General features: G+C 42.8%; 1 protein-coding gene across 1 annotated transcript in view; it reads right to left on the bottom strand.

Moving 5' to 3' along the window:
• slc1a7b (solute carrier family 1 member 7b) overlaps positions 1-23,982 on the bottom strand; it is a 28,446-nt gene extending 4,464 nt beyond the window's left edge. Inside the window, exons 1-8 of the mRNA XM_041934941.1 lie at positions 23,694-23,982; positions 12,490-12,569; positions 8,577-8,792; positions 2,299-2,341; positions 1,968-2,199; positions 1,767-1,866; positions 1,378-1,611; positions 408-602 (exon numbers count right to left, since the gene is read on the bottom strand). Of these exons, the coding sequence (XP_041790875.1) occupies positions 408-602; positions 1,378-1,611; positions 1,767-1,866; positions 1,968-2,199; positions 2,299-2,341; positions 8,577-8,792; positions 12,490-12,569; positions 23,694-23,834 (1,241 nt within the window). The 5' untranslated portion in view covers positions 23,835-23,982. The remainder of the gene's footprint in view (positions 1-407; positions 603-1,377; positions 1,612-1,766; positions 1,867-1,967; positions 2,200-2,298; positions 2,342-8,576; positions 8,793-12,489; positions 12,570-23,693) is intronic.
• Positions 23,983-24,880: the final 898 nt, after the last annotated feature.

The following is a 24,880-nucleotide window of genomic DNA, read 5'->3' on the forward strand; positions in this document are numbered from 1 at the left end:
CAGCTACAACATACTGGCCTGAAATACTCAAACTGTGGGTTCAGCTACTCATCAATGACCTTCGATGTGTTTACTGTGATTTCTATGATTGCTTGAAGAAATGTGGGACCTTGTTAGAGACTGTTGGTCCTGCTGCACCTGATTGGAGGCTGAAGCTCAGCCTTGTCGGATGTGGAACAGCTCAAAAAGGGTTGATTGATGCTCATGTAACAGTGGGTGCTGCATCTGTACTGCAACGAATCAGGTCACAATATCACACAAAACACAAAAAACTAAAGTGGAAACACACACACATATATATTTCTGCAATTCAGTGTGAAGGATTTATTGTTGTTAACATCACTGCTTCAAAATCCCAATAATAATGAGCTTAAAAGCACAGATGGTGGATAGGAGGGTCCACTGACCTGATGGTGATGATCTGGCCAAAGTCCAGCTCGTAATTATTAACTTGTGCGATGAATATTGCCGCCACAGCCTCATAGAGAGCGGTGCCGTCCATATTGATGGTGGCGCCCACAGGGAGCACAAAACGGATGATGCGGCGGTCGATGTGGTTGTTCTCTAAGAGGCACTTGAAGGTTATAGGCAATGTGGCAGAGCTGAGGAAGACAGAACAAGACAGAGAGCTGAGAGCACTCCGAGCCGAGGGCAGACAAGAGACGGCGAAAGAAACAGCTGAAACTCTCATGAACGAGACATTCGGCCTTTCAGTCACACAGCAGAGGGCTGTAACGCTGAAGGCTGAAGAGGAAGAGTGTGTGTCCAGCGCCACGAGCTGAACACACACCCCTTTCTCCAGTCTGCCACGAGAACAACAACTGATTTCACACGTGAAGATTCAAACGTTTAATGGCGCTTGGCAAAGTTTCTGCACTGTGCACAGCTTTGCATTGCTGAGGAGAGTTTTCCAAAGCGCAGTGCTGTGTTCGCGGCTTTCCCCCCGTCCAGGCAGTCACTGCTTTTCATTCATTTCCGCATGTGTTGAAAATTAAACCAGTCTGAAATCTGCCACAGTGGATATAATGTTTGCGCATGTGAACGAGCTAAAACACGTAAAAACACTGTCACTGCCGTCTAAACTGAGCTGCATCCCACACGATCAAAAACATGTGCATGCACACACACACACACACACACACACACACACACAGTCCAATTGAACGTGTGGAATGCCCCTTTACATTCCCATCTCTACCCACACACACACACACACACACACACCAGATGTTTTCTCAGCATCCCTTCGTTCCAGTAAAAGAAAAGAAAAGGATGAAAGGACGGGAAAACCCACTTACCAATCTTTTCACAACACATCAATATCAACAGAAAACAAGTGAAACGACGGGTTGATCACCCTGCGGTCGCTTCCTTTACCTGGAGGAGGTTGCCAGGGCGATGAGCAGGGCTTGCAGGATTCCCCGTATGTAAACGATGGGGCTCTTTTTGGTGATGAAGAAGTACATGGCAGGCAGGATGAACAAGCCGTGCAACACCAGGCCGAACACCACAGTGACGGCGTAGAAACCCAGCTTTTTTCCCATCGCTGACGGATCGCTCATCTCCAGGATCTTACCGGCCACCAGGAACACGATGCCAAAAGGGAAGTACCTGGCAGGACGAGGAGAAGCTCGAAGTCAGCGACAGTGGCAGTCAGCCTCGATGATTAGTGCTTTATTGATCACTTTGATCTAGTTTCAGCGTGTTATTCACTGACAGCTGATGTCTGCGGCCTCTGTTTAAGTTTATTTTAAGAAAATCATTACCATATAACAATGGCAACAATTCTTAGGACGGCCTCGTTCAGGCTCTGGCAGAAGTTCACCAAGGCGCTGCCGTTTGGCCCCATCCTTCCCAGCATAATACCTGTGGAAATATACAACACAGTGTTTAACATGACGCCATTCAAAGATCAATTCTCCTTCAGGTGGAAAAATCACATCACGATCCAGAGAAGAAGTCTTTACCCATAGTGGCAGAAAAAATAACAATCCCAAGGACATTCATTCCATCGCTCGTTCCTTCTCGAGTGCGTATGAGCACATCCGGAGGTGGCGTCAGATCAAGGGCAAAGTTCTGGATGTCAGTTCCATTGTCGTCCTGGATGCCGTAGATGAGCGCTCGCCGCGTGGTGGACTCCGATTGGGCCTGACTCACCGTTGGTTTGGGCTTCACAATGTACTCGCTACTCGTTCGATACTGTTGCCAGGGAAGAGAAATAGAAGCAGAAAAAGACCTGAATTAAGAGTCCTAAAAAAGATGAGCCTTTGTGTTTGAAAGTGCTGTCAAAGGTGTTACCTGCTGAAATGTGGCCTGGACCAGGTTAGACGGGAACATGTTGCTGCAAGGCAAAGGTACACACCTGTTAAAACACTCCGCTGTGTGGATGAACAGCAAGCAAGCAACTAGATACAGTGAGCTTTTAGGGGTAAAAATACATTTTCCCATCAGTTTGGTGTTAGTATACTGGACGTCTTATTTGTCTCCACAGTACCTCACTTTTTCATATAATGAGATCCTTCTTCATCACAAAGCTGAGGAGACTCAGATGTTTTTGAGGTTCTTGCTTTGCTCTAAATACAACAGCAATGATTCACAGTCAGCAGGCTTCAAATATAACATCCCAGTGTTTTGGACAGGCTAAGCTAATACGGAGCAGAGGACACACTGTCACCTCTCTGCAGGAGAGATACCTTTATCCAAAAAAACAGAATGAAAACAAGCAACAACAACAAAATGAGATTATTCTGCTGTGGCTCCAGGGTAAAAAAAAAAAATCTCCTTTTCTGTAATACGATGCAACCCGGTGACATTTACCCTCCAAACTAAATCACACTGAAATAAACTGCATGCTTGCTGCAGTTGTGCAAGAGAGAACTTGGACGTGGCTTTACCTCCCATCATGTTCCTCGTTATCTAGAATAATACCTTCTAACTATTTTATGACTTTCTTTAATTTAGGAAAAACACGACAGCAGGGTTCATTTTCAGTGAAATTTGGTTTATTTAACTGCTCTATCCAAATACCTTCACTTGCCCAACCTATATTAGAACTTTTATTCCACACAACTATGGAGCAGTTTTCCAACAACTCGTCCCACCAGGCACCCCGCCGTGTGGAGAAGGGGCATGTAAAAAAATACGACAAGCTACATGAGGTCTGACAATAATGGCTCAGTAATGACTCTATTAAAATGATCAACTGCACAGCTGTACAAAATTGCACACAAAGGTGCGATAACTCACAAATGAAATATGGATCCCTTACAGAAAACGCTCAGGAAAACCCAACATTTCTAACTGAACAGCCTAAAAAAGTTTGTTTTTTTTACTGAAATGGAGGCTTTGTAACTTTTGAAGGAAGAAAGAGGCCAAACACATTCTTCCTCTTACAAATTAAAAGTTAAAGTTATAAGCAATAAAATGCCCCTCTACACAGATCAGTACACTCAGTGCTTTTGCTTTTTTTGATCTGGTGCCTGAGTTACTGCACAGTACATAGAACAGAAATACAACAGATCCCTAAAATAGAAGCACACAGAAAGTGCAGTAACTGTAATCTTAATTAGATCTTAATCAGCAGATTTCCTGAAACTAGACTGAAGCCCTCGTTGTCTTGTACTGACTCACTCGGATCCTTGTTAAAGATAAAACTATGACTAACTATGAAAACATCAGGAGAACAGAACAGCTCGACCTCTAATGTGATGCAGGCAATCTTTGCAATCTTTATACCAAAGGCAGTTTCATGTGCACTCAGTGACTTTTATTATTAGGATCCAAGACTTCACTGATGTCGCGCTGAAGCAGCTCTCAGTATGAACCAGCTGGCCGGCTGAGCTGGCTGTCCATGGTGACATGTCCTCTGTCCCGCAGACCCTCTGATCTTGAAAAGCTGCCATCATGGCCAATGAGATTTAATGTTAGTGTTTCACTTCACGCAGTGTTTTCCAGACTCACAGTACAGACGGACCTGAGATGAAAGCCGAGTGTTCTGGAGGCTGCACAAAGCGCAACAGATGTAGATTTTTCACAAAGCCCAAACCAGGACTTGTTTTAATTTGCCGTGCCAGGACAAATAAGAACTCATATAACTTCTGGTGAATTGTGATTTTTCAAGCTCCAACTTTGGATGAACGACCTGTTAAAGTTGTATTAACTAACAAAGATCCTCACTGCTACCTTGTCAGATTAAAGCCAGACTGTGAACACATAATTGCATATCCTGCCACTTCTGTAATGTTTTATCAGCTTCTTGCCACGATGTGATGCCCAAAATCCTGGAGTGTAGACCTGGTGAGACAGGATGCAAAATCTGCTACACCCAAAGAGGTGAAAGGACGTCAAGTTCGTTACCTATGCTGAAGCTTACGACCCCCTGAACCTGTACAAATCTAAAGTGGACACCTGCAGCCACAGGAAGGTAACTGACACGCCTACAACCAAATTGGTTTGCTAAGCAAGCTAGCTGTGCTAACATCCAGACCACTGTTTGCAAGACAGCAATTAGCTTTTATGCTTTAAGTGTTTGTTTCACCCCTTCAGGACAAACACAGGCTGCACTTTCTTTACTACTAGACTCTGTTATGTAACTTTCAACCTCAGGCCACGGTCATTGGGTATGGTCACTGAATACATGCTATGCTGCCTAGCAGCCGTACACACACACACACACCGCTCAGAATATTGATTGGACAGTTTTACCAATCGAGGTCAATAATTCCCAGTACGGTAGTAGTGACGACTGACTGGATGAAACGGTGTTAAGTTGTTTTTTCGTTAGCTGTCCCTCGTGGTCTCAACTGTGGTGCGTCCACACGCATTTCCGTCATAGGCTCAGTGATGTGAAGATGAACACATCATAATACAGTTAACGCACACTGCAGCTTATTGTGTATTTTGCAATCTCACATATTGTTTTTTTCTTTGCACTATAATTTCCTTTTCATATTGAAGGGGGGGGGGTGAATAGTGCTGAACTGTCTTTGTTTAAATGAATAATAGTGCTCAATGCTCTGTTTATATACTATCATTCTTATTTGTCATCTTATTTTAAACAGTTAATCTTATAGAATCAAGGCGTTTTTTTCTCTTTTCTCTTTTTCTCGCTTTCTCCCTTTTTGATACTTCAGTTCATAATGTGAAATACCTCCAGTCCTATTGTTTGTTCAGTAGATCCTGCACGCTGGACCTTTGGCCCTGACGCTGTGTTCCTACAGGGACTGTAGAGGAAAAGACTGCTCACAACCTTTGTACTACACAAACAGAAAAGATGCTGTTAAAGTCGAGACAGGTTTTCTCTGAGAGCAGGAAAAATTGATCCAGTGTCACCAGTTGAGGCATTCAGCTGCCAGGAGTGTAATTTCAGAGATCAGCACAGGCCCAGGTACAACAAAATGTGATCCAAAAATCATTAATCGGCAGTTTGAACAGTTATTACTCCTCCCTTTACTCCTCTGAAGCTCCAGCTGATACTTCCCTTATGCAGTCTTTCCTAGATAAACTAAAATCCCAAGCCTTAGTCCAGATCAACAAATCCCTGATGACAGCCCAGTATCTGCTGACAAGATCACTGAAGCAGTCAAATCAACGCAAAGAGGGGGGGACGGGCCAGGACCTGATGGGCCCCCCATTGCATTTTATGCAGCATTTACCTCAAAACTTAGCCCCATTTTCTTGAAACAAGTGGACAAGCGTATCGCTACGTTCATTTGGAGTAAATCTAACCCATGTTGAAAGGCCAAAGCCAGAAGGTGGACAAGGTCCGCTCAATTTTATGCATTATTAATGTGCAGCAAACACATTCAGCAGGCCTGCAGACCAGCCTCCCAACTTCTTCTGTATTAACGGGTAAGGGGGGTCATGATTATAAAATTTTATAAAATAATTTGCCATGCTTTCACGATAGAGAGATCTTCTGTCTCGTGACATTTAAACTGATTGTCAGGTCGAAGGAGGTCAAAAACAAAAGGCGCTGTAAACTAACAGACCAACACAAGATGGCACACGGACAAGTTAGCAAAATTAAAGCATTTAAGAGCTGCACGGTTCCCTCGGCAGCTGGTGGAGACTACAGCAGAGCTGGAGGAAGGGTTAGCGTTGGCCTTACATTCATCATGTGGTGAGGAACACACCTCGAAATGAATGCTAATGTTGTTCCTCGTCCGCTGGACGTGCATGCACTTTTGAACCAGCGTGAGTTTATATCGACTGCATTCTTCAGCTCACCTGCGGATCCATTCAGCCTGCATACACAAGCTCTGTGCTGTCTGATTAATGTCCTGGACTGCAAGCACACCGCACGACTCCACCAACAGTGTGAAGTAAAATCCTTGGATTCAACCACCAAACAAATACTCACAGAGGCACAAAGCATGGCAGGTGACTGTTAATAGTCCTGTTTACTGATACTGGGTCTGAGAAACTCAGTAGCATCTCCTATTAAAGAAGATTAAATGTTTTTTAGTCAACAATGAAGTCATCCCAGAATGCGGGAACTGAAGAGCTTAAGACAAACAATGTTTTTAATCCTGTCTCGGGATTTGTGGCAAATCCACACATTCTGAAAAAAAAGAGAGGACGCTTTGAGGATGACGTCTGCTTTAAAAGGTGTTATTATTTCCTAGGAATTGATTTTACGTGAACACGGGGAGGAGAGGTGGACAGCAGACACTCAGCTCGGCCGAATAAGCCAGAACACCACGGTCATAAAGCAGTAAGTGCAGTCACAAAGCATGCTCTGCATCTAGAAAGCAGTCAGCCGTTAATCAACAGCTGATATTAATCTTGTTCCATCATGTACAAAGCAGAAGGCACAGAAAAGCTTGAGATGGGGGCACTCAAGGAATATTTTATTCCAACAACAAAATGCAGAAGCACTACGGCTACTGTGCCATCTGGAATCTTAAGAGGTTCGTTTCATACTATACATACTATGCATACTAAATGCAGAGCTGTGGTCACAATGGCAGCAGAAGTATCGCCATGGGAACATGCTGCGCATACACTAGCCGTATGCACTTTTTCTGTATTGGTGTTTTTTTATATTGCATACAACATGCTGGATGTGCTGCAAATAGAGTCATTGAGGCCCACTGAGAAGAAATCTGAAGATACAACCAAAATGTTCTCCAGCTGCTCCCTGAACCCTGATTTTGCCTCTCAGAAATCATTCAATTTGTTCCATTTATTATGACCGAGGAGGCAAACCTCATACCTCATTCCCCTCATACATAGAAGTTGTAGAAAAATTATCACTGAACTTATTTGTTTATTTGTCGGAGTTTTGGGTGAAAATATTGAGGCTGATCGAGCCCAATCGTACAACGTCCCTGAAGGGGACTCATGTGAAGTTCAGTCCAGACGTCATGAGGAGCAGTCCAGGACATGACCCGACCCAAACAGTCGGGTCATGTCCTTTGTGGCTCTGTAGGAAACTGGCTGAGGTCAGACAAAATAACCCTGATGATGTCACCAGTTATTGATCACTGACTTTTAACAGGAAATCAGCATTATGAACAGAGCTTGAAAGACATGGCCAATCAGCAGGCAGCGAGGCTTTAATGAATGATGCCGCTGAGTCGTGAAGCACCCTGCACTGAAGGGTACCCTCAGATCCTCCCCAGCCCTCGTTTGGACGGAAAAGCTGACACCCTGCTCACATACACATTAATTCTACATCTGAGCTGCTTTTAAAACACACTTATTAATATCTCAGAGGGTAGAGCGGTCGTCCACCTATCAGAGGGTTGGTGGTTCGATCCCTGGCCTTGGCAGTCTACATGTCGAAGTATCCTTGAGCAAGATACTGAACCCTAAGTTGCTCTTGATGCTGTGCGCCAATGTGTGAATGTATTAATGCTCGTAATGAGCAGGTTAACGGGTGCGAATGGGTGAATGTAGGCTTGTGTTGTAAAGCTCTTTGAGTGGTCGAAAGACTAGAAAAGCTTTATATATACAGTCCATTTACCAATATTCTTATTTTTTTCTTATTGTATTACAACTTTATCCTTAAAGTATTACATTTTTTTTCACATAAGCATATTATAAATTTGAATCTCTATTATTATCGTGTGACCTAATAAAAACTGTCTATAAATACTGCATGTTGTGTATTTCTGCAGTATACGTTATGTACTGTATTTATGGTCAATGGATTGTATTTATATGGCGCTTTTCTAGTCTGACGACAACTCAAAGTGCTTTTATAACATGAGCCTGCATTCACCCATTCACACAATAGTAGCTAGGCCAATTGCTAATCGGTACAGGCAGGCGTCACAGTGCTGAACCCACTCAAGCACCTTGGACAAAAGGATGAACGCGTCGCAGCTGACCTTTTGTACGCGACATCTGAAGATTTCCTGATGGAACATGGCAGATGCGGACATCTAATGCAGCCACATGTAGGTGCCAAGAGATTTCCTTAAAGCCACATAACTGAACAGCGTGTGCTCCACTTTTACTCTTTGAGCCTGCAGATGTGGCACACACTGTAATTGCCATCATTTGCATGTCGCTCAGGTATTATAAAATCTAAACTATGAATCAGCAGATGGATGCTACAGCAGTCTTACCGGATGAGGTCCAGCAGAGCATCAGCAGAACTCATGATGGGCTTGCCGCTGTCCTCAGAGTCCTCTTTCTGGGCTGCGCCGCCTGGGTGAATGATGGAGACCATGATGATCCCCACTATCACAGCCACAAAGGTGGTCCACAGGTAATAAGACACTGTGATCAGACCGAGCCGACTGGAACACTTGGCGTCGAGGGCTGCCAGTCCTGACATCAAGCTGGAGGAGAAACATTGGAGTTAAGTGTCAAAGCAACCCACAATGTCAGCTTTTCAGCAGCTTGGTTGAATGAAGCCAGTGCATTTAGCAATGAGGCTAAAACCTTGGGCAATATTCTAAGGCTATACAGGAGGATGTAATCCTTCAATCTAGCTGAAAACTTCAGACATGAAACTTCAGAAAACAGCCACAGTATAATTGCTCCTCTGGAAATTTTGACGTATTTTCACAGCCGCTGGAGTTTGCCCACTTTTCATCTAGTTATAGATGTTCGATGACCTCAGACCTTGCGATGAGAGTTGATTTGCCACCTTTTGTTTCAAAGGCCGAGAATGACCCCTACATCTTCATCTACATGACAACTGAGCAGCCTTCACCTGCTGAGGAAGATCATGTGATACGGTCCAAAGCTCCAGAAACACTACTACATGGTGAGATGGTTTCTCAACTGCTGTTTCCCAAAACTGGAGTTAAAACCTCAGCTGGACATTCCGGGTTAATACAGTGTTGTTTTTTAACATCAGCAGGACAGCGTCGCTTGTCCGTTAGTTTCAATCACTGCTGGAAAGAAACCAGTTTTATGATGTGACAACGATGGTTAAGGTTTGGTTAGACACAAAAACAAATTGGCTTGTTTTAGGGAAACATCATGGTTTGGGTTAAAATAACTACTTTGTGGTTAGAATAACTACTTTGTGGTAAAAATAACTACTTTGTGGTAAAAATAACTACTTTGTGAAAGTTAGGGGAACTTTGTTGTCATGGTTGCAATGATGAACGTGGTTAAGCCAAGGGAAATCATGGTCATGCTTTTAAAAAAAGCTCCAATCTTGACTCGTTTCAGCGCTGTGCAGCAGTCTGGCTGCACATATCATCATTCTGCATACAGGAAAAAAGAGAAGCTCTTTGTATGTCTTTAAACCAATCACAAGGATGCAGCGATGGTGCCCTTGTAAAATAGGATTAGGGAACTTGTTTTGGTGGAACATTTGCACGTAGGGAGGCAAACCGTGGCATTAATATGGCTAAATCCCTGTTAGCGACAGGTTTGGTTTGCAGATGTACTTGTCGACGTCGCCACCTTCAGGAGGAATGAACGTTTGACTTTTCAACTCCAGCATCATTTAACATAACACTGTGTTGATGAAAAAAACCTACCGTTCTGCACAACCGCATTATTTATTTTTAAAATTTGCTAATATCCATTATATCCGTGAAAATATGCTGAGGATTACACAGTTTTTTACTCTGCTTATGCATTTCTAAGCGTTGTATATTTTCTACTGTGCAATGGTACAAGAGACTGTATGTAATGTGCAATTTAAAAAAAATCTATTGAGAAACATATATATGATTTTGCATCCTTTTTACTGTGTATTTGTTATTTTTCAACTCTCTGTGCCAACTGCCTGTGGAGCTACTGATGTAGGTGATCAATAACACACGTGTGTGCGTCGACTATTCAACACCAACTTGCTCAGCCGACACTGATAATTTCCTCTTGCTACAGGCCGATAACACGTTAGCTTGATGTTATGAAATGTCCATTTTGTCACTCATTCATCAGCTTGTTCCGTGTTTCCCACTCTGTGTCTGCCGTTATATTGAACATTCAGTTCACCTTTCAGACAGACACACAGCATCCTTCATCAGACTGCTGTGAATGTCCAGTTCTCTGCAGAGCTGAGACTGCATACAAAGTTCAAAATGGGAACTTGATTCTCTAAACAAAGATGTGCCTACACATTTTAAAGCACAGTCTCTTTCTTTAGGGCACTGCTTTGTGGGCACTGAAGACGGCTGTTCATGTTGCACATGTTGCACAGAGGCAATTCACAGGTCTAAACTGCTGCTGCTGCTGCTGCTGCTGCTTCCAATCCATCCATTAATCCATATAATTTATTCACACCGCATGAAACGAGTTGGAGATGAAGTAGAATGTTTCGGGAAGGAATAAACTCACGCCGGAATGTTTAATTTGGACATCAATAACCAGAAACCACCAGAGGATCCACATAATCACAGCCAAGCTGGCCTCACATCATGGTCAGCGGTGTTTGTTGAATTTCTCTTGTGAATGTAGGATCAATGCTTAATCCCCCACTGCTTTCATTCAGGGACAGAATGTAACACACACACACACACACACACACACACACAGTGATGGAGACAGTAGATACTTAAAGCAGATGTGCTGATGAATGAGAATATCCAACACAACATACACAGTCGTTGTGTGTGAACAAGTCTGTTTCACATCAATCTGTTTTTCCCCTTTAACCTGCGTGCAAGCTCACAGGGGAACAGACAGAGATAAAAACTAGAGCACACAGATCATCAAGACTTCCTTTTTCTAATGTGCAAATGAAATTCCCAGTAGCAAATCTGATGAAGATAGTTTCACATCAGAGTATCAGATAATTTGCACTTAAATCCTGCGATCACTGAGCCAAAGCTGCCCAGTTTTACTAAGTAAGTTACTGCAAGAAATGTTTTTTTTCCCATTTATAGTCGCTATATGCACTATTTTTCAAGCAATTTGAGATAACAGAATGCCCCAAAATCTGTTTTTAATAATATATGCATGTTCAGAATTTCATTGGCTATTGAAGTGTCAGACATCTGCAATATCGGTTGTGACTGGCTCAGCCTTCACACAGGAGAAGAGGAAGAAGATCAACTTAGACTGTCTGTGGCTTCTCTGGTTGGTAGGATTCATATAGCAGATCGTGATTGGTCAAATGATGGTGATTATTATCATCTTTTGGACTAAATTTTTTATGGCAGTGGATCATCTGGACCTATGTTGATGTCACCAGACTGTTTTTGTCGAAGTGTTATCAATCTGTGGATCATTGAGAGACATAATTGTTGAGTTTCGTAAATTTTGCGTGAATTAATAAAAAGTTGTTTGCCTGCTGTTGGTGTTTATTGTGCCTCCTGTTGTGATTGCAGCTCGAAATGGTTTGCATCAATCGAGTCATGTGAATCTTAGCTTTCTAACGGTGCACAGCATGGGTATAAACGTAAAGTAGCGTTTGTGTCAATAGACATGAAGAACGATTAACAATAATAAATTCTCTGACGGCCCGCGGATGGGCTAGCTAACCTTAGCCAGTGATCCATACTTGTCTCGTCGCCTCAACGTCTCACTGTTACGAATGTTCCAGCTGCAGATTCATAAGCCTGAAACATCAGTCTGTGGTTCACCGGCTGCTGATGATCCTGAACCACTTTCTGTGGCTGGTGACTGAGGCTGATTCGTCACAAAAAATGTCCTAACTGTTCATTAATTGTCCATTAACTGGCTAGCTAGCAGGTTAATTGACTACCTGATGCGTTTTTAGCAATCTGCTTTAGATCTGCATAGACTGACCCCATTGTGTGCCACAAACTTGTTTAATTTAGTGACAAAAAGGGAATTCTTACCCTTTAAATAAACATTTTTCTGATACAAATCACAACATGGAAATTAACATTCAAATGTCTGTTTTATTGCGTGACATCTTCTTCTTTGTTTGATTTAGATTTCTCATTATATCTTCTAATTCCACTCCACTCTGCTGTGAACCTGCAGTGTATTAATAGACATAAATACAGTATCATAACTCACACGTGACGAAAAACTCCTAATGTGTTAAGTCAAAGGGTGAATGGGTTCAAGCTAAGAGGGCTATAATGAGAAAGATGTCAGTACCTGGAGACAACGAGTGGGAGAATCAACATCTTCAACATCCTCATCAGCAGCTCTCCAGGAAACTGGAAGTACTTCACTTCCTATCAGGAAGAGAGAAGGAATAATGGTCACGGGTTATTTGAGGAAGACCATTAGATAGCCAGCAAAAAGGAACTTGATTTTATTTTAAAAAATAAATAACAAAGAGGGACGAGGCATCGTCAAGCTGTCTGGAGCACTGTGGGAGCTGAAAATGAGCAGCATGACTGCAACAGCATGAAGAGACGTTCATAATGAAAAGCATTCACGTCCAAGGAGGTCAACGGAGAACTGGACAATGTTCCTTGATCTTCTGTCCATTATACTGACATGCTTTTTAGTTATTTGTTAGATTTGCCTTGTGAATGTAAGAATCAGTGCTTCAAAGAGCTCCACTGCAGCCCAGCAAGGAAATTTGGTACAAAAAGAGGAGTAACTTTGGAAGATACAGGCTCCATTAAATCTTTTAATCCTCTACTGTTTTCACTCAGCGTACCGTAGACACATACGCTGAGTTTCAAAGCAGAGGCAATGATTAATTGTTCAACGGCTTGTTGTTCCAGTAACTTTTCTGCTTAATTTCAGTTCGGTTTTGATGTTTGTTCCTGAACAAAAGTCAGACCAAAGCTGGATTTATAGTCCTAGCTGTGTTTAAAGATTACTATGAAGTTATGTGCAGAAGTTTTGCTGCTAATGTGCACACCCTAAAAATTTAACAACATATTGAGGCAGTGGTGGGTATGAAGATAACACTTGGAGACCAGAAGAACTGTGATTGGCCAGTCAAGACTGCTTGAGTCCTCTGATGCTGGTCAACATTGTTGACTGTGAAGACTGAAGCTGGAGGAAGGCTCAGTTACGCTAACATACAGTGTTCAGTATTTTGCAGAAGACTAGAATCAGCAAGCTGAAAAAGAAGAAGAAGCTGAATGCATGCAAAGTGTGATACAGTTACCTAGAGAACTTCACAGTGTGTAGTTCAATGTCACTCAACTCCTGTGCAGCCTCACTATGTTAAACAGAGGCTGTTCATCAGGATGCTTCTGTCAGTTTCACTTGAGGGAATTAAGTAGCTTGCTGGCTAATTTGAAGTCCACCCATCCAAAGTTAGACTGAAAGTTGTCTTTCAGTTCAGTTCGTGCAAAGTGTTGAGATGAGGTAACCCTATATTTTATTTGCAAGACTTGATCGTAGCGGAGGCAGGTAACATTTAAATATAAATATCATTTGACCCTGAGTTTGCTTTCTTCTCTGAGACAGATGAAGAGGAAAAGAGTCCGACCACAAAAGCTCAGCTTTGGGACCGGAAGAGTTACGAGGAGACTGAGGGCAAAGGAAAGAGAGTAGGTGATGGGCACGAGTGTCCTTAATGACACCTTAAACTATTAATTAAAAGGTCAGAGAGCTGAATATTACAGTATTCACTGTACATAAACTTCAGTGCCATGCATGTGCTATCAAACTGTGGAAAGATATATTTAGGCAACGTGTGTGGAGCAGTCTGGCTTGTGTGAAACTGGTTGAACTGGCGTGGGCGTCCTATGAGGAAACAGTATTGCAGTATTGCATGGTTCACACTCCAGCTTTTGGCCTCCAGCTGTTGACCCCTTTGTGTTTTCCAGAGGAAAAATATGTGTTTCATCTCATTCAGACTCGTAGTTAGTCGACGATATGAGGAAGTATGATACACATTAAATCACTCTGTCCTGCTTCTGTTTTTCATGCTGTATGTAAAGTATGTGGTTGAGTTGCTCACTTCCCACTTTGAGACACTCCTGAAGCAAGACAACAAGACCCTGTTATTTCTTCCAGTCGCAGTCCTCTATCACTCGATAGGCTGTGTGAGTTGTGTAGATGGAAGCAGAGTTTTTTGACGAGAGCTTGCTCTTTGCTCTTACCAAAGAAGAAGCTTCTAGACAAAAGCAATAAATTATCACAGGTGAAACTCCAGAGGAATGTTTCCAAGGCCGAAGGGGTTTGGGTGACAGTTTGGCCGAGGTCTGCAGCTCTCACGGGGGTTTTTGTGTATTTGTGTCATGTCCACTGGGTTTACACTGGCCTCCATCCAGAGCAGCAGCGGACAGCTGTTCTCTATCAGCTCCGCTGTTCCATCACCTGCTGCCAGACTTCATATCTCCACTCTGTCAAAATGAACTTGGCGTGTGAAAAAGCTTCTTTCCTCTCAGTGCATCTCTGTGGTCACAGTGTGGTTCAGCTTACAGATACATGTCAACAGTTCATGGGGAGAAGGAGATTAGGTTGAGTAATACAGGCTTGTTGTGTCTGCCTGTTGATGAGGACTGAGACACAGGTGTTATAACATCCTCCTCAACAATCACTGGAAATTAGAGAAGGTCCAAAAGGAAAATCATTTCTTTACCACGTTGAAATACGTGATTCAGGTGTTATTTTGGTATTTTCAGTGGCAGAAATGGGGATTCAAAAGGGTGAACGTGATTCTTGAATACGTAAGCGATGGACAGGAGGACAGAGAGACTTTCTGTATGATCATTCTTTGGTTTCTTTGTTCACACCAGCTGCACTTTTGTGTTCTTGTGACCTTGAAAATTATTTAGTGGCAGAATGGGCACAAATTAGACTCATTGTGCAGCACTGGTGCACTGTGATTGAACATGTAATTCACAGAATTCACAGAGCACTGACGTGCATCAGTTGTCTTCATCCTCACTGATGTTTGTGACTGTTTGGCCTTTCTGTGGCTGCGGCGGAATCAGCCCACCATCAGCAGTCTCACCACCCAACCCTGTCTCTCAGAAAATACCTTCATGTAACTAATTTGCAACTGCAAATCCCTCCTGACACCCGATGCCACTCACATTATCAGCTCTCTCATTAACATTTTTATGGTTATGCTTTGTTCATACACAATCCAGCTTGACCATCTTCTGAGCAGCTTCTTTGTGGTACAAGAACTTATCATTTCCTTCATTTTAGCAATGATGGTAACGGTAAGTTGCATTATTACGCATTACTCATATCAGTCATTGTGAAAGAGGTCACTCGTACATAAACTTACAGAAAATTAGCATTTCTATAATTTATCTCTCAGCTGGAGTTTTATTGGGTTTTACAGCTGTAACTGTTGTAGTTCACTCTCACTGCTCTCATGGCGCCAGTTTTGCCCCTGGCGTGCATCAAAAAAGCTCTAAAAACCCACCCTGCACTTCCTGCTAAGCAGACAAATGTGGTTAGCAACAAGCTGGTGAACAGAAGGAAGAGGCAGACCAAAAACAGCTTAAATAGAGGGAATATTGACAAAAGATATCAGTTTCAGGTTTAAGCACACTGGCAAATCATCTTAGCAGAGCTGCTCGTGGCTGAAAGCAGACGTGTCAATAGTACCAGTAGAGATCAGACAGAACTGTGTGGGCGTATACATATGTGCTGAAGAGTATGGAAGAAGCGCTGAGGTGACAGGAATTTGACATAATACATAAAACATAATAAGCCCTATTATTAAGAAATGGAAAAACATGTCTCAGCATTTTCTAGAACTGATTCCGGAGAGCTGCAAGCCTGGAACATCAGTGAGTGTAAAGCAGAGCAGAGGAGCCACGTTGAGGCCTTTAACCCCTTTAACGCCTATTGTCACGAATTCGCATCAAACCGCTTTAATCCACATTGCAGCCGAATCGCGCATGCATTCCTCTGATGCCGGTTTGTGCATAATCAACACTTACCTAGGAACCTTTTGCAAGCACTGGTTTCTCGTCGGACCGTTGAAAGTGAAAACTACATCCGTTGTGTTGTTACAATGTAATGGTTGTAAGCCAATTTTGTGGCTTTTTTGATGCACATTTATTCAAGATTCAAGAGTCTTTATTGTCATTGCGCATGTCAATGAAATTTTCATTGCAACCCCCATGTTAGGAACAGATAGTATGAAAGATAATCAGATTAGAAAGAATAAAATTAAGATAACTACAATAAAATAAAATAAACCAACATGCAATAAAAATATTCGTAAAAGCAATTAAAAATATACCAGAATGAAAATATACTAAGGCAATAAAATATACGAAACAATAAACAATAAAATATGGAAGTGAAATGTGCCAACAGAATAACATATACAAGCAGAATAAAATATACGCAGTGAAATGTACCGACAGAATAAAATATACCAGTGGAAATAAAAATAAAATATACCAGTGGGTAATGTGCCAATATACTAAAATAAAATAGAATTTAGTTAAGTATATGTGTGTACCTAAAAGTTAAGTACACAGAAAAATTTATGAATTTTGAATTATTATTATTATTTTTATTAACGCCTGTTGTCGCTAATTTGCATCATACCTAAATTTATATCTATTGTATGTGCTACAAAAAAAATGAACAAACTCCTCTTAATTTAGGATCAATTTGAAAGCCAAAACACAAAGAATTAATTTCTTAATATAATTCTAAATAAATTCAGGTGTCAAGGGGTTAAAGGTCTGTCTCATAGAATTAAATGACAATAAACTCTGAGCACAAACTACAAATCGTGTAAACAGCTGCTTTTCTGCTCCACAAACTGAACATGTGGCAACGGGAGGAACTGCTCACGCTATGGGCGAGGCCTGGCAGAGGGCTAATGGGACAGGTTACTGTACATGTGACACCTGCAGCAACGAGAAGACTTGTAACGACAATAACTGGAGCCAGATTCAGACAAAATGCTGAAGAGCAACTGCTACAGTGCAGCTTCACAGATCAACTCATAAGAGGAAACTGATGTTGTAACAGGTCAGTGACCCGAAGCAAACAGTAAACTGACTCTGCTCTGGCTTTAAAAAAAGAAAACACAGTCAGCTTGTCCACTCCAAAGTCCAAACAATTCAACTGTAAACCCATCAGCGGCAGTGTTAGACGCTCAGTGCAAGGTGACGTAGTATAAGCAGCAGAAAATTACTTAGAGGGGTGGAGGTCGGGGGTACATACCTAGAGAGGCCTGACAAAGCGTTGGTATTTGATGCAATGCTGGCAAAGAAGCCGCTTGTATGAGGACATTACCCACCAAAGGAAGCACATTTTAAGCAACACATGCTCAAAGAAGAGCCTGTCGAGAAAAGATTACTTTCATATATTCTTACATTGCCTTTGTAGTTCTGTAGCAAGAGGCCATAAAGTCTTTCTAGTCTCTTGTTAGTCACAAGTCAGTCTCAAGCCTATGTAGTCCCAAGTCAAGACCAAAAAGTCTTTAATCAAGTGTAAGTTCTAACTCCTCCATCTGTTTTTTTGTCAGATCTTTATATCTAAATGTGATCACTTTGAGCTGCAACTGTACTGATTATTCTGACATTCTGACAGCTACCTTATACCTTATTATTATAAAAGCTTGTTTAAATAAGACTTCTGCACATACAGCAGGAAACCTTTGTCATTAACTACGACTGAGGTGGGATGAGCAAGAGGCAATGGCTGCTGCTCATTACAGCCATACACAAGTTGTGTATTGTACAGAGCTGGTGGGAGTGAGAGTGAGGTTAGGGATGTCAGGGGAGATGGGAGGACGGTGGATTGAGGGGTTGCAGGGCGAGGCGGGTGCATAATGACAGCTAAAGAGCTTTTCTGTTGGGCATTAAGCAGAGAGAGCTTAGTTTGCTGTATAAGAGCAGGATCAGCACTCACATACAGCCAGCAGAGAAGGTTTGTCTCTGCTCTGCTCATCTTGCACTCATGTGCATGTATTTGCCTGCGTGTGTGTGTGTGCGTGTGTGTGTGTTGTTCGTGGTACATTGGACAGTTGCAGCTGTAGTTGGAGGTAGCAGGTTTTAGCAGCCAAGTGTGACACAAAATGAAGCATCACAGGTACAAAACAAACAGCTTTTACTCCAGACATGAATTATCAGTCTTCAGAAATATAAACGTTTAAAGGAAAATAAAAAAAATAAGAATTATAAGCGATCAATCTCGTCCTTTAATAATCTCTGGTGCATCTTGGGTTGGTATGATCATTAGCTTATGGTTACTCTTCTCCACACTGTGTTTTGTCTGTCTCCCTCATCCCATAATCGTCACTCTGGTCACAGCGGTCAGTGTTGCGTAGTTTAGTAAAAGGTTGGTTTGGCTTTCATCCGAGCGCATAAACAGAAAGAGGCTGACATTTTCTTCTCTCTGCTGATTCAACACATCAGACGGATCAGGAAGCTTCTTTTACGAGTTATTGTAGAAACATTACATTTCGCTCATATATTCAGCTGAACAGATAATGAATGGTGAATGCTATGCTAATGCGTATCAGTAGCATAGCTGTAGAACTGACAAGCTTATTGACATCATCCTCCATCAGATACTGGTCATGTCAGACCCTGTTGGACTGAGGCAGTGCAACCCCTGAATGTGCTGAATTGAGCAGTGGTGCCTTTTATCACTTTTAAATGACATTTTTCATTATTTCTCCTTTCAGATGCTACAGTCTGCTTTAAAAACTTTGGCTGTTGTCGGCGGTAAGACAGTGGTAGGCGAGCTTAAATCAGACCACTAATACTGACGCGGCTGCTTATGTAATGCGGGTTATAAATCTCTGACAGACTTCATACTTCTCATGCAGCACCACGAAGAGAGATGGATGTTTCAGCTTTTCAGTTACATTTCTGGTTGGTTTCAGGTGTGCAGAGTAATCACACAGCTGCAGCAGATGTTTTCAGTCCATTTTCCATTCTACAACTTGTAATTTGAATTTATTTGAAACGGTTTAACAACATGATGGCTCTCCAACACCACGGCGGAGCAAACCATGGAGACTTTTTCCTTGCTGGGGCTTAACTGTTTGGTGGGGGTTATGGAGTATGTAGCAAATGTATGAATAAGGCTGGAGGCAGATGTGTGGCAAAAAGTCAGTTTCAAGTACCACAAACACTGTTTTTACTTCTGATTTAAATATACTGCTTAGAAACAATAATTCAATTGAAAATGAATGATAATATTGAGCATTCTGATAGTGGTCCAAGAGCAAACAGAAGGCAGAAAATAACTACGAAAACTAAAAGCAGAATAACAGAAATGACACAGGAAAGCGAAAAAGGTGCATCAAGGTCATTGTCCTCCCTGTGGCTGCTGGACACCGACAGTGCTGACAGAGGTGAGGGCATCTGCTCTCAACCTGCTCTTCTAACTCTCTCCTGCCTCCACTTCTTTGTTCTCAGAATGTTCTTATTCTTCTTGACGAGGCTGCTCGATCGACAACCGATTCACTTTCACTTTCATCACAGTGTGATTGAGCAGGTGAATTAGACAGCGTTTTGTGTGTCAGTCGTCAGGTAATGTCCTGGTGCAGCTACGGTGGAGTTATTGTAATATTTGCTCTCCTGCAGGAGCATCTAGCTCCACTCTGACGCTGCTTTTTGGAGCAAACTGCATCTGCTGATGAAAACTGTGACCTGAGGTCACACACGGATCACAGTGTCATGAGTGCATTTTGCAGGAAAAAGTGCTGATAACAGTGAGAGGAACTTTGATTTCTGCTCATGTAGCTCTTTTCTAGTCTTACCAACCACAAAGTGCTTTACAACACACACCAGAATTCACTCCTTCACACACTGGTGCCTGAGGCTACCATACAGGGTGCTCATCAGCCCTGATAACCACTCACACACACTCACAAACTGCTAGCACGGCATCAGGAGCAATTTGGGCTTCAGTATCTTGCCCAAGGACACTTTGCCGTGTCGGCTGCAGGGGCCTTTCTGTTAAGATGAATTCATTTAGACAATTACTGAGGGTTGCAGGTCTTTCTTTTCTTTCTTCTCACAGAAATTCAGGGATGCAGCCTCTGTCAGTTACGCCCCAAAGCTCTGGCACCTATAGATGTCCATGAATAATAGAAAACAGATAAAGCAGCTCACTACAGACTCTTAAAAGAAAGCTAAAAACATATTCTTCATGTTAGCCTTCAATTAGCTATGACCTTCCTGATACATTTAGCTTTATTTTATTGCTACTATTCAGTGGGACCTGAACTTTCTATCCCTGCTTTAATGTTCATTCTTCATTCTTTTATGTGAAGCATTTGCTGCACGTGGTTTCTTTTTGTTGTAAAGCACTTTGAGATGTCTCAGCTGTATGAAATGTGCTGTACAAATAAAATGTATGACTATTACTCTTTGGTCTCAGTTCACGATAATAATAAGTTACTCCACAGGTCAAAGCGGGGTAAATACGTTTCTTTGTACACCAGAGGAATAAAGGTTCAAGCTCCCCTAAAACAAATGTTCCTGATCGATGTCTGTGAGCTGATCTTATGTCTTATGAATGTTAACAACATTTTCTTCAGGACTAATGAGAATATAGATTCAAGGTGCCGCCGCCACTGCGTGCAAATCATGCAACAAGGCCCTCAGTAACGCCGTCTCACACCTGCACACACCTGGCTTGCCTTGTTTTAACGAGGACAGCTTAAACAAAGCCTCAGTAAAAACATCCTCCAAGAAAACAGAGTGAACTCCGGCTTTGTTTGTTACTCCCATCGAAAAGCATACAGAAAACATCCTCCTGCAAACAGCCCAGAATACTTTTTGACAGCTCCAAAACGTTGTTATTTAAAAGCATCCCACAAAAATAATCTTCAGCGCTGAAGCTTTTAGAGCAGCTGCAGTGGAGGCCGTGCTGCTTTGCTAATGCCTGCCTGTCTCATTCAGCCGATGTTCAGATGACCAGTTTACAGACACCACGCTGCACAAGCAAGCCTGTTCTGGTTGCTGAAGGACAAAATGAATGTCAGGTTCTATGGGAACAATCTTACATCGTGCTGTTTGGGTTTTCTTCTCCAGGATTAGAAATGTTGTTTTCTACATTGTGGGAAACAGATGATCTGACAGGTTTGTGACGAAGTTTCTGCAAAAACAGTTTTTTTTAGCCGATTTTACATGTGGTTCTGTGATTCAGGAAGGCTTGAGAGGGCGACACGTATATCTAACTGTCTGCCTGTTGCTTAGAAAGGAGGAGGAGCTACCAAGATGAGAGAATAAACAAATAAGTGAGGTAAGGTTTTAAACCTTTTCACGCCTAATAAACATATTACTGAAACAGAACATCAGAAACTAAAGTCAGACTTTATGGCAGAGCTGCTGTGTTGGACTGCAGGTGTACCTTATAAAGTGGCCACAGAGTGAATCTAACATGGTCAATGACTTGACTTTGTGTGATTTCACTCTGCCACAGCCTGCTGTCCTCTGTCAGTGTGGAGGCAGCCTGTGGGCCTCCTCACCGCTCAGCCAGCCACGGCTCCACTGAGGACTCTTAACGGGCATCAGCAGTAAAACCGGGATGGTTTTATCTCGACTACACACCTGTAAGGCTTCTGGTCTGCATCTTGTGGCACTAGTGAGGATGTTTACATAATTTCCATGTTTCTAAATGAATGTTTGGGTTAATCCCTTCACATTCTACGACTGCACTATGTGACTTCTCCTCAGAAACAAGTCACGTTACCTTATCTTAACAAAAGCAAGGCAGGTGCACGCATGCACACACACACACACACACACACACACAGAGATCACACACACCTCCCTCAGGGGGATCTGAGCCTCTCCAAACTGTCTGACAACACAAAGGTCTGCACCTCCTGTGCACCTCGCCATGCGTCACCCTGGCACTCTTGTTTGATGTACAATTACAGAAAGCATTTGTTCGATTGGATTATAATCCCCTATTGTGAGAGTGAAGGAGCCGCGGGCTATTTTTAGGCCTATTTGAGGATATGACAGAGCTTTAGTCAGAGGGGTGATGGGAAAGAAAAGGCTGCTTTTTGTTTATGGGGCCCCTCCATAAAGCGGCTTGGTGAGGTTTACAGTAATGTGCTGAAGCTGTGACGTGTACTAACGCGCGTGCACACACACACACACACACACACAAACACGCACACACACACACACACACACAAACTTCACATCATTGCATTAAACACTAATTGGAGCCAATTTCAGCTTCTGTGTTCATATTCAGCTCATCAGATGAAACAACTTGATCAGTTTTGCTGATACGTCAGATTTTTGTAAATTATTAATAATGTTGAAAATGTTTCTACTCTGAACCATCTTGGCGTTTTTGCATGTTATAAAAAAATATTTCACGTGCAGCTTTTCACAGTTTATCCTATTTATTTATTTCTAAAGTTTATCTGAAGTTCACTTAAAGAGCTGCAGTGGAGGGAAAGTAACACAAAGAGGGACTTTTGTAGTAAAATCACTGTAACTTTACAAGCTACTCACTTGATTTGTCAGACTGCTGAGGGCAGTATAGTTGGGCATAGTTTCGTGCAGAACGAGGACAATGGACCATGTCTCTCCGTTGTGTTTTGTGCTCCTCACTCCATTTTCACTGAAGTGCGTGAGGAAGGGATCTCTTAATGGCCAGTATGCACAAGAGGAAACACTGTTTGACAGCACAGTGCGAGCTTGTGATGACTGGCCGAGCAGCAGGTTGCTGCTTTTGACGGGTTTAACTGGTTTTTAACAAATCACACATACTGCTGTACTGTTTTACAGAAGTCTCATCAGAAATATGAACTTAAAGTATCAAAAGCAGAAGTACGCATTCAGACATGATCAAATGAAAACTGAAGCATCATTGTTAGAGCCACATTTTACCAGATGGAGCCAGTTTGAGCTACTTTTTATACAGTTAGCTCGTTTAGTCCAGTGGTTCCCAACCTAGGGGTTGGGCCCCTCCAAAGGGTCACGAGATAAATCTGATGGGTCCTTAGATAGTAAATGCGGCAGGAAGGAAGAGAAAAGCAAATTCTGCAACACAAATTTACATTAATTTAATGAAACCGTGTTTTCAGGGGTCTGAAACATGACAGGGAGCCCCGACAAGACACAACTGATTGGGAACCACCTGGTTGAAATTTTAACAACCGTTCATATGTTTTACGTCCGATCCTAATTTAAAAAGTCGGAGCTACAGCTGTCAAAGAAATGCAGTGAAGGAGCATGAAGTGGGAAAGTAAACAGGATAGATGAAATCTAACAAAAGAGCAAAAACATGTGAATAAATCATGACCAAAAGCCACAGCACTGATACGTGGCCTCGTATCAGTGTGGAAAATGCAGTAAAGCAGGAGAAGCACTGAGGAGGGTGACGCTCCATCGATGCTACAGGAAAAAGGCTCTGTGCCAAACCCCGTCTCTGCCTACATGACGTCACACTGGATCAGAGGGAGGAGACAGACTGACCTGCTCTGTGAGGCGCCGCGTCCTCAGAAAGAACCCCAAAAGACACCCGATGACCACAGCCAGCACCGACATGATGAGGAGCCCATTCTGTTTGCAGACGTTCTTCACCCGCACCCACACTGCATCCAAAGCCACGGCCATCGCGAGTCACCTGTCCTGCGTCCTACCAGCAACCCATAAATGTACCCAACCCAAAGCCTCAAATCCAGGTGAGAGGGTGAAACCCGAAGCAAAAAGCAGTGGATGAAGAAAAACTCCAGGACTGATGGGACGCTCTGTGAAATATCCAATCCTCCGTGATGTTTTAAAGCACCTCTGGGCTCAGCATCCCTCTCGTCCTCTCGCTGCGGCAATCTGCACTAAGATAAGAAGATCCTCTCACTTTCCAGGCATCCCCTCCCACCCTGCTCCACCCATCAGTGGCCCTGTGTGTGCTGACCCGCCACCAGGGGGATGGAACAGCTGGCAACCATGTCCCTGAGGGTTAACATCACCAATCCTGTTAGTGCGCTACTGGACTAAACAGGTCTGAGGCAGGATTAGAGATCCATGACCAATCTGACAAAGGTTTGCACTGTGGACTGAGTTCACCGACCCTCTGGACCGAACGTAACAATGTCTAAAAGTTCATAATGGTTTGTGAACGGCTTTTTCAAGCGCAAACACCTAATGTTGTTGATGTAAAACCGGTTTATCCATCAGTGAGCTGCATTATCCAGCAAGATGGCATCCAGTGTACCCATGAGGGACAAAACAATTAGCACACCTCACTGATGCTAATGAGCTCGACTCATGCTGCCATGCCGCCGTCGTACACACAGTTGTGTTGATATGCTGCACGGTGCAGCATTTTGCTTTGACCTCCTCCAGACTTGATGGTGTCTCACACTAGTCTTTGCAATGGTTCCTCAGCTACGAAGGTTGCAGACGTGTGGGGGGGAAGAAGAGGAAGAAAGCTGTGGTAAAGGCAGGTTTAACCGCGTTAAATGTGTTTGCGCTCTGGTTGAAGTAATTTTTCACCTTTAAGGCTAAAGAGGGCGAGGCTCGGTAGCTGGAGTGGAGCAGTGTGTCCGACAGCAGCAGGCAGCTGTTTCCAGTGGAAGAGCTCCAGTGTGCACACACCAAACATCAGATTGACAAGGTTAGCTGCAAAAGAGACAGATATTTCCCTAAAAGATGGTGAATAT

This window comes from Chelmon rostratus, chromosome 4 (genome assembly GCF_017976325.1).
Source record: "Chelmon rostratus isolate fCheRos1 chromosome 4, fCheRos1.pri, whole genome shotgun sequence".
NCBI classification, from domain to species: Eukaryota; Metazoa; Chordata; class Actinopteri; order Chaetodontiformes; family Chaetodontidae; genus Chelmon; species Chelmon rostratus.